The sequence below is a fragment of the Malania oleifera genome, chromosome 13, assembly GCF_029873635.1.
Source record: "Malania oleifera isolate guangnan ecotype guangnan chromosome 13, ASM2987363v1, whole genome shotgun sequence".
In the NCBI taxonomy this organism is placed as follows: Eukaryota; Viridiplantae; Streptophyta; class Magnoliopsida; order Santalales; family Ximeniaceae; genus Malania; species Malania oleifera.
In genome coordinates this window covers 8,559,832-8,574,308 of record NC_080429.1, presented here as the reverse complement: position 1 = coordinate 8,574,308, position 14,477 = coordinate 8,559,832, and the positions used below count along the sequence as shown (strand labels likewise).

General features: G+C 39.2%; 1 protein-coding gene across 1 annotated transcript; it reads left to right on the top strand.

The window, feature by feature from the left end:
- The first annotated feature begins 161 nt into the window (after nt 1–161).
- On the top strand, nt 162–3,450 carry LOC131146809 (probable receptor-like protein kinase At5g24010). Its single transcript, XM_058096603.1, has one exon. It carries the CDS (start codon nt 608–610, stop codon nt 3,095–3,097), a length of 2,490 nt encoding a protein of 829 aa, XP_057952586.1. The 5' UTR covers nt 162–607; the 3' UTR covers nt 3,098–3,450.
- Nucleotides 3,451–14,477: the final 11,027 nt, after the last annotated feature.

Genomic DNA, 14,477 nt, shown 5'->3' with positions numbered 1-14,477 from the left:
AGTGAATTCTTTTTAAAGCATGCATGCTTATTTATGAATGATCTCGTGACAGTTCATTTATTGAACTTAATTTTCACTTAATTTTGAGTAGTTGGTGGCATCATTAGGCGTTGGATGGTATTATAAAAGTCTCAACAGACAATTAAAAAGAAACTAAAAGTTGAAATAAATTGATTATGGGCCCATTTTCTTCTTTCTTGTTTTTTGGCTTTTGACATTGCAGTGTCCAATTGTTCATTTGCCTATTTTCCCAATCCTAAAAATAGTAGTATGACCAAAAGAAGAAGAGAAAAAAAAAAAACTCGTTAGTTCATTATTTTGTTCTTCTTTTTGGATCTGCTGACAGAAGATCAGTCTTCTAATGTCAACCATGAAGTGCTACACTGCTACAGATATTTTAAATTTTAAGAAACTCCAATGGCCGGACAAGGACAAATTCTGAGGCCTCAACTTTACTGAAATTCCAAAATGCTCTACTCTCTAAGCGAAATCCTCTGTTTCTTCTTCACGAGCTCACAAACGTGTAAAGTGCCATGAATTTCATGCCTTGAAGGTCAAGTTGAACGCCTCTTTAGATTCTTGAAGATTAACCCACAAATCTTCATCGATGAAGGCCTCAAAACATCACTTCTTCTCTCTAATTCTTCTTTCTGTCATCCGCTTCTCCGCCCCTTTCACTCCGGAAAACAACTATCTCATTAATTGCGGATCAAACACAAACGCCTCAGTCGATAACAGGTTCTTTCTTGGCGATTCTGCGAAACCCGGCTCGCTTTTTCTGTCCTCAGGTAAGTCCATTTCTCTCGCGAACCAAAACCCATCTGCAGATTCGCCACAACTTTACCATACTGCCAGGGTTTTCACATCCGTTTCTAGCTTTACGTTTCCTGTGAAGAAAACTGGTACCCACGTGGTACGCCTCCATTTCTCACCTTTCTCTTCTTCAAGTTACAATCTCACAGCTGCAAATTTTAGCGTTTCTGTTAATGGGTTGGGATTATTGAACGATTTTAGAACCCAAATTGCTGTATTAAAGGAGTACATATTAAGAATCGATAAGAATGTTGTTGAAATGGTGTTTTCGCCTAATGGGGAATCGAGTTTCGCATTTGTGAATGCAATTGAAGTCTTTTCGGCTCCCGGGGACCTCATTGTTGATGATGGGGCGAAGTTGATTGGTCCTAATGGGGTTCAGGAGTACAAGAATCTTTCATCACAGGTTTTAGAAACTGTACATAGGATCAATGTTGGTGGGTTGAAATTAACCCCTTATAATGACAGTCTCTGGAGGACATGGGTCCCCGATGAGAATTTTCTAGTCTTAAGATCAGCTGCGAAGCTTGCCGTCACCACTCATACGCCAAACTACCGGCCTGGAGGTTCGAGCAGAGAGATTGCCCCAGATAATGTTTACATGACTGCGCAGCAGATGAATAGAGATAATTTAACTACAGATTCGTGGTTCAACATAACGTGGGATTTTCCGGTGGGTTCATATGGTGCACGGCACTTGGTTCGATTGCATTTCTGCGATATAGTTAGCATTTCAATTAATGAGCTCTACTTTGATGTCTTTATCAATGGGCACTCTGCATATAAAGATATTGATTTATCTTCTCTTGCTTATCATGTTCTTGCATCGCCTTACTACATTGATTTTGTTGTGGATTCGAGTAATTCGGGGGTTATGAGGATTAGTGTTGGCCCCTCTAAACTAAGCAGTTCTTTGAGTAGGAATGCTATTTTAAATGGGGTGGAGATCATGAAGATGGTGAAGTTTGCAGGTTTTCAAACTGTGGCTAGTAAGAAGAAAAATGTTTGGGTTGTTGTGGGCTCCATAGTTGGAGGTACAGTATTTATATGTTTGGCAATACTGGCAGTTATTTTTGCACTGAAATGCAGGAAGAAGAAACCAAAACCAAGACCTGCAGAAAGTCTGGGTTGGACTCCCATAGCTGTATATGGAGGTAGTTCATACAGTAGAACATCTGAAGCAACAGCTCGTGCATCTCCTGGCCCAATTTTTTTAATGGGCTTGAAGATCCCTTTTGCTGATATACAATTGGCAACGAAAAATTTTGATAAGGGTCTGATCATTGGTTCTGGGGGGTTCGGCATGGTTTTTAAAGGGGTTCTTAGAGACAATACAAAAATTGCAGTCAAGCGAGGTATGCCAGGATCTAGGCAAGGCCTACCAGAATTTCAGACTGAAATAACAATTCTGTCAAGGATCCGCCACCGCCATCTTGTTTCACTTGTTGGATATTGTGAGGAAGAGTCAGAAATGATACTTGTTTATGAGTATGTGGAGAAAGGGCCCTTGAAGAAGCATCTGTACGGTTCAAAATTTCCTCCATTGTCTTGGAAGCAGAGGCTTGAGATATGCATTGGGGCTGCTAGAGGCCTTCACTACCTACATACAGGATCAGCTCAGGGAATTATCCATCGTGACATTAAATCCACTAATATCTTGCTCGATACAAATTATGTTGCTAAGGTTGCTGATTTTGGTCTTTCAAGGTCTGGCCCACATCTCGATGAGACTCATGTAAGCACAGGTGTAAAAGGTAGTTTTGGGTACCTTGATCCAGAGTATTTCCGGAGGCAACGGCTTACTGACAAATCAGATGTTTACTCATTTGGTGTTGTGCTTCTTGAAGTTCTTTGTGCTAGACCCGCTGTTGATCCATCGCTTGCTAGAGAGCAGGTGAATTTAGCTGAATGGGCAATGCAATGGCTGAAGAAGGGTCTTCTTGAGCAAATTATTGATCCCCATCTTGTGGGGCAGATAAAGCCAAACTCTTTGAAGAAATTTGCAGAGACAGCAGAGAAATGTTTGGCTGACTATGGTGTTGACAGGCCAACCATGGGTGATGTGTTATGGAATTTGGAATACGCACTTCAGCTCCAAGAAAATGGAAGAGGAAGAGAACTGCAGGAAGATTGTGATGTTAATGTACCAGAGCTCACAGAATCTACAGCTGTTCCTGAAGCTCCTTATAGCAAAAGTATTATTGAGGGCGACAATGAAAATGGGAGTTTAGACATAACAACAAGCAAGGTTTTTTCCCAGTTGATGACCAAGGAAGGCAGGTAATGTTTTCATGCTGCAGTGGAAGCAGCACTTGCTGCATGGATATTTTCAACATAACATCAATTCATGAAGAAGTTTGTCTCTGGGAGGTACCAGTCTCATACATTCAGTATTTTTTCCTTTCTTTTTTTTTTTTTTTTACGTCCAAAATGCATCTCTGATGAATTTCATCGCGATGTTCCTATAGAAATGCCAACTGCTTTCTCAGATGGTTTTGCTTGTTCATTTCTTTAGGGGCCTATACCAGTTTCTGTCACTCTTGTTGTACATGATGTATGATATGAATCAAATAGAAACTGCATCGACTTTGCGACTGAGCTTTGTAACTGTAAATAAATATATTCCTGTTTTTCTTTTGTATCTGTCTTCACCATTTTTAATGCTGTTTGGAATGCTAATCTAAATTCACAGAATGTTTTGGGTAACACATGGAGTTAGTCATTTTATTTTGCTCTCCAAGGCACTCAAAGCGCTCTCTTTTGTAGTGTGAGTTGTAACAAAAAAGTTCAACATTTGCCTCAAATTGTAGCAAAAACTGGTGCATTTTTAAAGTTCTTAAGTGTAATCTTTGAACATGCAAAATTGGCATATTTTTAAATTCATCCACTCTGCTTTACATAGCCTTCATGTTCTGCATTTATTAACAGGTATCATCCAAGTGGGCTTTCAATTACATAACCATAATAATGTATGGATGAGAATCCATATTCTTACCCTGTGTTGGAAGCTTAGATTTCGAGCCTTGGATTCTAATTCGTGTAGACTTGGATGAAATGCATTAGAAAATCGTATTGGGTTTTATCCATATCCATGCAAGTCTAAGTCCTAGGCCTGAAATTCATGCTCCCAGACACAACCTTACTGTCTTATAAAATACATGAGAATTTTATTTTCACCATTCTTAGTTTCATTGCTATTGACTTTGTCCACGACACAATTGTACTGACTGAAAGACTGTCTTTGTTAAAGCCAAAATGTGAATTTTCGTATGTAAAATTAGATAATATTTGTCAGAAAATACACTTGATAGACTTTTACAATTCCTAATTCTTATATCTTGATCACAGAGGCTTGTAGCAATAATCTGTCTTCACAGGTCATAACTTGCTGTGTCATCTAAGTTGGTGAAGTATGAAATCAAGGGATGCAATAACTGAATATAAATAGCTTCAACAATGGCTGATTCACTGTTATATATTATAGGTAAAATGCTAACTGGTTCCACTCAGCTGTTCTCATTTCTCTCTTTTGTGGGTGGGGGAAGGCTTGATCAAATACAAGGTATTTTCTGTCCCTCCACCCCAACCCCAACCCCCATCCCCACCCCCTGCGTGCGCTCGTGTACTGTGTCCATTTTATGGAATCCAACGGTCCATCTGCTTGCTCAATCCACACCGTTAACTCATTTGATAATGTGGCAGCATATGGGCCCTGGATCCCACCCAATGGGCACATCTCCTGCATCAGCGGGCAGAGCACTACCCACTTCCAAGCAATGTACTGTTTGAGATCCTTTTCTCTAAAAGAAGATACAATGCACCTTTGTTTTATTTTATTTTTATTTTTTATTTTTTATCTTTGGTTTCTGTGATGGGGGATGTTGATTATATTTTATCATCTCTATATATAAGAATTTTGACTAGACTCCTTTTGACATATACAGTAGAATCTAGATCATTGATATCTGTTCCAAGTTTGACATCCCAATTGTTTTGAGTTGCAGACCTCTATGTTGGAGGTTTCAAACCTTTGGAAAGAGTATGGGATGGAAGATGGGCTACCTCCCATGTTAACTCAGGCCTCTGATGGAACAAAGAAACAGACTATTGAGGTCTTAACATTTCTACCCTGGTCTAGGAATCGCTCATTGGAGCCAAAGTGTACATATTTTGCTCTCTTTTTTCCAACTCTAAAATAAAAATAATTTTGTAAATGTTTAGGCTATTCACTGACTAATGCCCTGAATATTTAGCACTCTATAATATTGTTTTCTGCTTCCCATTTTCCCAGTATTGATTGTGGGCAAAAACCCTCATTAACCACTTTCTGGGTTGGTAGAAATGCAAGGAGGTGCTTAGAAGCCAGGATGGTGTTCAAGAAAATTTGAACCAACTTACTAGCCACGCTTTGACACCTTTATAGATGCCCTTTTAACAAATCTGTTTGTTGTGGCTAGAAAATTTTAGCATGCAGGCTGTGGGAGTGGGTGAGAAAATTTTTAAAATTGAAAGAAAGAATAGTTCTGAAATTGACTATATTATGCAGATTTTGGGGGTGGGTGGGGAACATTGAAACCTGAAAGGGAAAAAAGTTGTTGGAAAGTTATTTTCTAAGTGACAATTTTGTGTGCTTGTGTGTGATATTAGGAACTACAGTTTTTGTAGGCTTGTGCTTTGTCTATGATTTCAAGCTTAACGGGCTCGAGTGTGAGAGGGTATGTAAGGTAGTAAAATTTATTTGTGTGAATTCGTAGGTCACGTTTAGTTTGTGGAATATATATTTCTTGAAATAAGATGAAATATGGTGAAAATTTTGGGAATAAATAGCTATTCCTTGAATATTTCTTACCATTTCATCTAATGTATAATAAGAAAAGAGTAGACATTCCTATAGTGAAATTTGAAATAGTTATTCTGTTGGGGTTGGATCTCGGAGTAACAATCGCACACGAGCAAAATACACAACAACAATACAACACCAGATTTACATGGTTCGATCCACTATGACCTACGTCCACGGGAGCACACACAATCCACTATAACCGGGAGAATTACAAGGCGGAGGAGGAGACTACTGCCCTCAACTCCACTCTCTCCCTCTCTCTCTCTCTCTCTCTCTCTCTCTCTCTCTCTCTCTCAACAAAGATTCACTCTGCCTCACACAACACTCTGTTCCTTGCACAACACACCACACAAGTTAGCACACCGCACCCCTCTCTACAACACACAACTCTTAGCCAACTACACAACACTGCAACCCACATATATTTATACATGGAAGTGGGGTAAGAAGTTAATAGTAGGTGGCTGAAATTCAACATGGTAGGCAGACTTTGGTGGTCGTCGGTTTCCAACTTCAATGATTGTGGCTGGGTGGTGCGGCTGCCGACTCCAATACGAGCCACACCCTAACAATTTCCACTTTGGCAAGTATCAACTCCCACTGAAATTCAACATGGCAGGCAGACTTTGGTGGTCGGCGGTTTCCAACGTCAACGATTGCGGATGGGTGGTGCGGCTGTCGACTCCAATACGAGCCACACCCTAACAATCTCCACCTTGGCGGGTATCAACTCTCAAGTTCATAGCTCCACCTTGATACGAACTCGATCAAGGCAAATATTCATAACTTGGTTCAAACGTCTGAACCATGCAAAGAACACCGCCTTCTTCATCGGCAAACCGAACTCGTCTGTTCGTTCCTAACGACGTGCAACTGTCATCATCTGAGGTCGAACTACCAACCACTGTGGTTCGCATCAATTGATACAATCCACGAGACTTCTTCCTAGTAAATATCATTGAGTCACGTTGGGTCACCTTCATAGCTTCACTTGCGACAAAGATTTGGCAACCCTTAGAATCCAACCAACTAAGGGAGATCAAATTTCTTCGCGTCCTTGGAACGAAGTTTACGTCATCCAAAATACGGATCGCTCCAACAGGTGTCTTCAACTTCACAGATCCAATCCCTCTGACATCGCATGAAGACCCATCATCGAGTGATGCTGTACCGTGAACTTCTTTGAAAGAATGTAAAAATTCTTTTTTAAAACAAACATGAACTGAACTCCTAGAGTCCAAAACTGATCAATTATCGTTTGAACTGCTACGAGCATTCATGTTCTTTCTCATCAATTTTCGACACTCCCTCTTCATATGACTGTATTTCTTGCAGTATCGACATTGCACATTATTTTGTTGATGTAAGCTGCTTGCCGTTACAAGGACCTCATCATTACCATGCCATGTGGCATGCTCTGATATTTTGTCACCATCCCGTGTCTTCTTTTTTTCTTCGTATTGTTTTCAATTTTCACAGTCCCTTTTGAAGTGCCCCTTTTTATCACACCATTGGCATACAACCTCGCTCGTATCTCGTCCTATTAATTTTAAACGCCATTGTTTACCTCCGAGCTTTCGATCTTTACTTATTCCTTGTCTCTCACTATTAGCCACCAAAGCTTGCTCATGAGAAGTCACAATCAGCTTTCTTAACGTCTCAGAATCTTGAAGTGATGCCATCACATCATTCAACTTCAAGGTATCCTTCCCCACGAACAATGCAGTTACCAGACCATCAAATGAAGCTGATAGAGACGACAAAAGTAGAAGTGTTTTATCCTCTTCATCAATTTTTACGTCGAGGCTCAACAACTGGGTCAAAATCTTGTTGTAATCATTTGTGTGATAAAAAATACTACTTCTCTTGTTCATTCAGAGTTGATAAAGTTTCTTCATCAGAAACAACTTATTGGAAAGCGACTTCGACATATACCTCTGCTCTAATTTCTTCCAGAGCTCCATTGATGATGTTTCGTCTAACACAGAATATTTGACTTCATTTGCTAGACACAATCGGATTGTTCTGATCATCTTCATCTCCAATTCGTTCCAATCATCATCTTTGATATCATTGGACTTCTTCCCGATCAACGGCTTGATCAAGCCTTGTTGAACCAAAATATCCTTCACTGTGCTCTGTCACAAGCTGAAGTTGTTCTACCCATCAAACTTCTCCACCTCAAATTTTGAAGTGCCAACACTTGCCATTCTGCTCCGAATCTCACAAAACGGACACTGCCAATGGCTCCGAAACAGCCAAAAACCTTAGAAACGGTTCAATTCGTTCGAAAAAGGGACCCGAAATGGCCTCGAAAAGCCCGGTCAAAGTTCCTGGTTAAATGGTCAATTCTAGTCAAACTTAACGGAATATTCCTTCGTCTAACGAAATATTCTTGACGTAGTTAACAATCACTAATGTCGTTACTTAATGTCGTCTACTGACATTGCACTATAGGGCCCACCTTCCTATGGGGTCCACCTGCTGACGTGGCACGTGGGCCCACCTACTGACGTGGCATTGACCCACCTCCTATAGGGTCCACCTACTGACGTGGCATTGGTGTCCCGGTTGTTGACGTGGCGTGGGTTTCCGTTGACATAGCTGTTGACTGTGTAGTTGACTCAGCGTTGATGTAGCTCAATGACGTGGCGCTACGTGGCCGTAAACCTGCTGACGTGGCCTGACTCCTTGCTGATGCGGATGCTGACTTAGCGCTTACGCGGTGCTGATGTCACTCTGACGTCAGCCTTCTTCGACCTTCAGACGTCGCCATGTTCTGACCGGTGTGTGGCCGCGCGTGAGCCCACCTGTCTATCACTGGTGGGTGCGTCGAGGCGCGTGGCAGCACGGTCTTTCCATCAGGGGCGCGTGTGGCGTCCTCTAAGCTCTTTTCGAGCTATGGTTACCACAGTTGGCTTCGTCTCAACGAGAGGAACATTTTGGTGGCTTCAAAACTGAGCTTTTAGCTACTAGGCAGAGGCTCCAATCCGACAATTTTGCTCCGATCTGGTGATTTTGCTCCAACCTCGCTTTGATACCAATTGTTGGGGGTGGATTTAGTAGCAAAAATCGCACACGAGCAAAATACACAACAACAATACAATACTAGATTTATGTGGTTTGGTCCACTATGACCTACGTCCACGGGAGCACACACAATCCACTATAACCAGGAGAATTACAAGGAGGAGGAGGCTACTGCCCTCAACTCCACTCTCTCTCTCTTTCTCTCAACAAAGATTCACTTTGCCTTACACAACACTCTGTTCCTCGCACAACACACCACACAACCCAGCACACCTCTCTACAACAAAACAACTCTCAGCTCACTACACAACATTGCAACCCACATATATTTATACATGGATGAGGGGTAAGAAGTCAATAGTAGGTGGCTAAAATTCAACATGGTAGACAGACTTTGGTGGTCGTCGATTTCCAACGTCAATGATTGCGGTTGGGTGGTGCGGCTGCTGACTCCAATATGAGCCACACCCTAACATATTCCTTGTTTATTCCTTGTTATAGATTCATAAAAAAAATTCATATTACTATTTACTTTATTATAAAAATATTTTTTTCATATAAATATATAACTAATTATTAACCAATTATAATAAATCTATTCTTAGGAATAGATATTCTGCCGACCAAACATAACCTCGATACTTAAGCTTTTAGATTGAGTGATTCTTCAATGGGTTCATCTTTTTTCGCTTAGTTGTCTCTTTTTGGTGAGTTGTTTCTCATATTCAAAGAGTGATCCACTTGAACCTTGTAAAGGAAAGGTTTTACGTGGAGGGTGATGCAAAACATTTCTTGATAATGAAAGACCCAACAACACATTACGGTGGGACGGGAAAAACAGTGCGAGATATGGTATTTCAAGTCAAGTTGTAGTATTGTTAGTGTTGTATGAGAATTTTTTGAGTTAGGATATAGTGTTTAGTTTTATGTGAGCATATTTTAGGATTTCACATAAGAGCTATTTATGTAATGCCCCAACCCTCTACTCGGGCTCGAAGTGCTTCTAAAACATAGCATACTCGTCTCTCTGATACCATACATATACAACTCGCCCAAATAAGGGGAAACGAGTGTTCCATCCTATTCATCATATATATACACAGCGGAAAAATTTCTAATACATCAAACAATTACCAGAGTTTCTAATTTTTCCCTACTACATACCAAATCCATATCATAATATTACAAACCCCAAAAGCATAAAAACTTATATCTATGTCTCACCAGTTCTGACAATATCTAACAACTGTCTAACACCAGTCCGACAGTACGCTAGAGTTGATACCTCAAAGAACCTGAAACATGATTTGTATGATAGAGTGAGACACCTCTCAGTAAGACAAATTATATTATTATCAATGTGACTAGCATGGGATTTCGTATAAACATATTATTGATAACATTTAAATACATTTAACTAGAATTTTAAAACTGTACTGAACTGTATATCTGAAAATACATAATTTATGAGTAATATACTACTGGTTAAATATAGCCCATTCTATAGTAAATATGCCCATATATGCCTAAAAGATACAATCTGGACTGCTGAATTAGCGCCATCACGCATTCACATACTACTACGACATGATTTCCCCCATGACGGGTTGTGCAGCCCGTAGGCTAGACCTAGCATATAGCCGTCTAACTATACCTAAGTCAAACTAAGTAGTAAGTACGATTGTGCCTACTCTATACCCAGAATTCTGCATCGGGAGGGTCACCTGGAATTCTGCATCGGATGGGGCCTTAGAATTCTGCATCGGAGAGTACTATACCCAGGTCACCAATCGTCTATCAAATACTCACACTCTATCTAAGACATGTAGTTGCACTCACTCCCATATATAGTTATGGTACTGTGCTCATAACATAACATCATATTCACGGGGCTCTAGAATCATATATGACAATTTACATCATAAAACTGAAATCATAATTTATTTTCATAAAACTGTATAAAACATAAACTGTTCGTAATTTTGTGGAATATCTGTCATATACTGTTTACTATCGTCGGCCCCTGGCCGTCAATCATAACCCGACCCCAGTCGTCATATCTAATTTCGGCTCATAGCCGTTATAGTTCAGTATTACACAAAATCTGTTCATTTATGCCAATTAAAACTATATTCATGCCACACAATATTTCACTTGGTAAATCATAAATAAAACAACTGCTTGAGAAAATAAACATTGTGCTAAATATAGGGGTATGAGTATCCGCAAGTTGTTATTTTACTAAAATATAGATACATAGTTAAGTATAGGAAAAACGGAGATAATCAACCCTACCGCTTTTGGTTCGTATTAAAACACGCATACGATTTGAAATCACAATTCCAACCGGTGAAAACGTTCAGAAAGCCCAGTACTTTAATCCAAAAATATTATATTCGAATTTAATCGGTTGGTTTTGAAAATAACATCGGTTAACCGAACTCTAGGCTCAGAAACCCTAGAAAAGCAGTAACTATATACATATAAACATATCCTGTATTTTCAATTGGTTAAAACTTGTAAAAGTAACTGACATAATATAATCTCCTTACCCAATTCTCGAAAAACGACCCAGAACTCCCGAAAAACGAAACCCTAACCTTTGGAGCAGGTCCTGAAAACGAGATCCCACGTGCCAAGAGGAGGGAGAGAGAATCAAGGAGCACTTGTGAGTGATCCGTGGGACTTAGAGAGAGACTAAGACGTGAGAGAGAGAGAGAGAGAGAGAGAGAGAGAGAGAGAGAGAGAGAGAGAGTAAATGAGAGTTATAAAATAAAAACATAACTTAACCCTTTAGTAACTTAACCCTTAAGTAACTTAAAATATCTCCTCCAAGATATTTATATATAAATATCTAAAAATATCTCCTCCAAGATATTTATATATATGAATATCTATAAATATCTAAAAATATCTCTTCCAAGATATTTATTATTTTATTTATTTATTTATTTATTTATTATTTTATTTTTATTTTTTTTCTGTTCGAGTTACTAGAATTTATATTTGTAACTAAGAATTTAAAATAGTTTTCATTAACATAGTAGGGGAGATTTTGCAAGATTTTTTGGCAAGTATGCACACTACCAAACCTATAAATTTGTTGTGCTCTTTTTCCTTCTTCCCTATTATATTTTCTTTCATTTTTTTTTTTTGTGTGTATTTGAGCACATAATCTTAGGTTGGAAAATACTTCCCCCTTTCCATTTAAGACTTATACATATTGATGAAGGTGATCGATCCACCTAAAATTGTTGTGGTCATTTTCTTTTCTATCATATTTTTCATTTGATTTTTTTTGTGCTTGTGCACATAATATTAGGCCGTATTCTCTTTTTTGTTTATGTTAAAAAGACTTTTGTGCCTTCCTTTCACCTTTTTCAGTAGTTGAGTTTATGCAAGAGGAGGGTAACACATCTCTTTTTCCATATTTCTTCACGTCCTTTCAAGATTTGAACTTGAGACAATATGTAGAGACCCGAAGAATAATAGTAATTAAATAATAAGAGAAAGGAGGAAAAAGGTTTGTCGTCGAACAGGCTTATTGGGATCGTTGACATAGACATATGTGTTGCCAATGAGAAAATGCCGAGAGGGCTTATTTCAGGATCTGAAATTCGTCAACAAAGGGTAAGCGCTCGTCGACGAACTACCTTCTTAGCCTCGTTGACGAAGTAACGTTTCTCGTTGATGAAGTCAAGTGTATAAATAAGATCGAACTCGGTTTCCAGCAAAATTCTCATGCAGCAATCCTCTCTCTCTCTCTTTAAAATCGTCTCCCTCACCTTCTTTCTTCATTTCTAGCCCCGATTCTCGCTAGTTTGACGATCGGAAGCCGCCACGCTACTCCTGGGAAGATTTTCTTCAAATCTGTTGGAGTAGATTGTTGGTAAGGCCAACTTGAGCACCATCCCAAAATCAGGATAAGTAGATTATTCAGGTTTTTTCAGTATTAGTAGGTTTATTTGAGTTCAGATTTAGTATTATAGAAGAATCTACTGGAGTTTTGTGGAATTAAATTAGGGTATTATATTTTCAGGGTTAGGGTGTTTTTGAGACCCTACAGGCATGGGTTGAGGATCCCAGCGAATATTTTACAAGAGCTTTGGTATATTATAATTTAGGAAATTGTGAATATGCAGGTTCAGGAAATATGAGTGAGATAATTTTCTGGGAAAATTCAGTGATTTACTAAGGAATTTGTATAAATGTATTATTGTAGGATTTTGGGGATAGTACGCCATGAGCGTGAGAATAGAATTGGAGGTGAGCCTCCCAGTCAGTTAGGTAAGGGAAATATGCTATGCTAGCAAATTCAGGAATTTTTTTATTAGTATCAATTATAATATTTGAATATGAGTACAGGGTGTAATTTTGAATATGTCCGAATATAGATTTATACAGATTTTAATACATGAGTTTTATTTAGCGTGTGACATGAGTTTGTATTTATTCAGTACAAAATTTATACAGTTCTCAAAATATCATGATATATATATATATATATATATATGTGTGTGTGTGTGTGTGTGTGTGTGTCTGTGTCTGTGTCTGTGTCTGTGTTATTATGAATTCCCAGTATACATATAGATAGAGAATTTACAAAATATTCAGAAACATGATTTATAGCATTTTCAAGTTACCAAGACTTTAGAACCATGATATTTAGATATTCAGTTAGATATGCAGATATACAGATATTTAGATATTCAGTCAGTTATTCAAATATTCAGATTATTCAGACTAGTTTTACAGTATTATGTTTATTTCAAAATCATGGTAAAAACAGTAAGATAATTATAAATACCAGTATTATATAGTATCAGATCCTGATGAATTATTCAGTCAGATTCAGTTAGCAGAGCACGGTACTATTGCTATTTTAGTTCAGAGTGCAATCACATAACTCAAATAGTATGTGAATTTTTCAGTAGTCAATCGTGCCTATGTTGTGGACAGGCTCCCCGTTAGTTTGGGTTGAGTAGGGGTGAGCATAATTCGGGGAAAACTGAATTAATCGGCCAAAATTGGCCGGTTCGGTTCGGGTAAAAAACCCGATTCGGTCGGTTCGGTTGGAATTCTACAAAATTTTGATTAATCGGTTTCGGTTTGATCAAAGGTAAAAAATATCTCGGTTAACTGATTAACCGAATTATTAATTAATTATATTTTAAATATAAATTATGAATATAAATTTTATTTGTTATTTTGTTAGGGAATACCGGAATAGGGCTCGGGTCGGGCAGTCGGGCTTAGGCCTTGGGGGAAAAAGGGCGGAGGGGTCTCGTCTCTCACATCTCAGTAGCTCACTTCGTTCATACTTCACAGACTCAGTGGAGAAAAGGGATTTGGGGCTTAGAGTTAGGGCTAGGGTTTCATTTGTGTGAATTGTGAAGTTCCTCTGCGCTTTGCCGATCTGTGCCGCAGGCCCACAGCTCTCCATCGGACCACCTCTCGGAGTCGGCGAATCCCCTCTTCGAGTCTTCGGCAGCTCGGCTCTCCAAGCTCCAGCCTCTCGAGTCTCGGCCCTCTCCTTCGGACCTTCAGTCTCCTAGTTTCACGAATCCCTCCTCGTCGTCCTTGACTCTTCCCTCGCGTGGGCGTGGCGACGACTCTTCAGTCTTCACTCAGTGACTCAGCGTCTTAGCCACTCCACTCGGCACTCAGGTACCTTTGAGTCTTCGACAGTTCGACGACCTTCCCTAATCCCCTCTTTTGACTTCTCTGTCTTAGTTTTTTATGTTGTTTGTTTTTTAAATATTCAAGGAATTTTATGTATGTGCTTAATGCT

Coding starts and splice junctions, on each gene's coding strand:
- LOC131146809 (XM_058096603.1), top strand. CDS start 608: ATGAAGGCCTCAAAACATCACTTCTTCTCTCTAATTCTTCTTTCTGTC.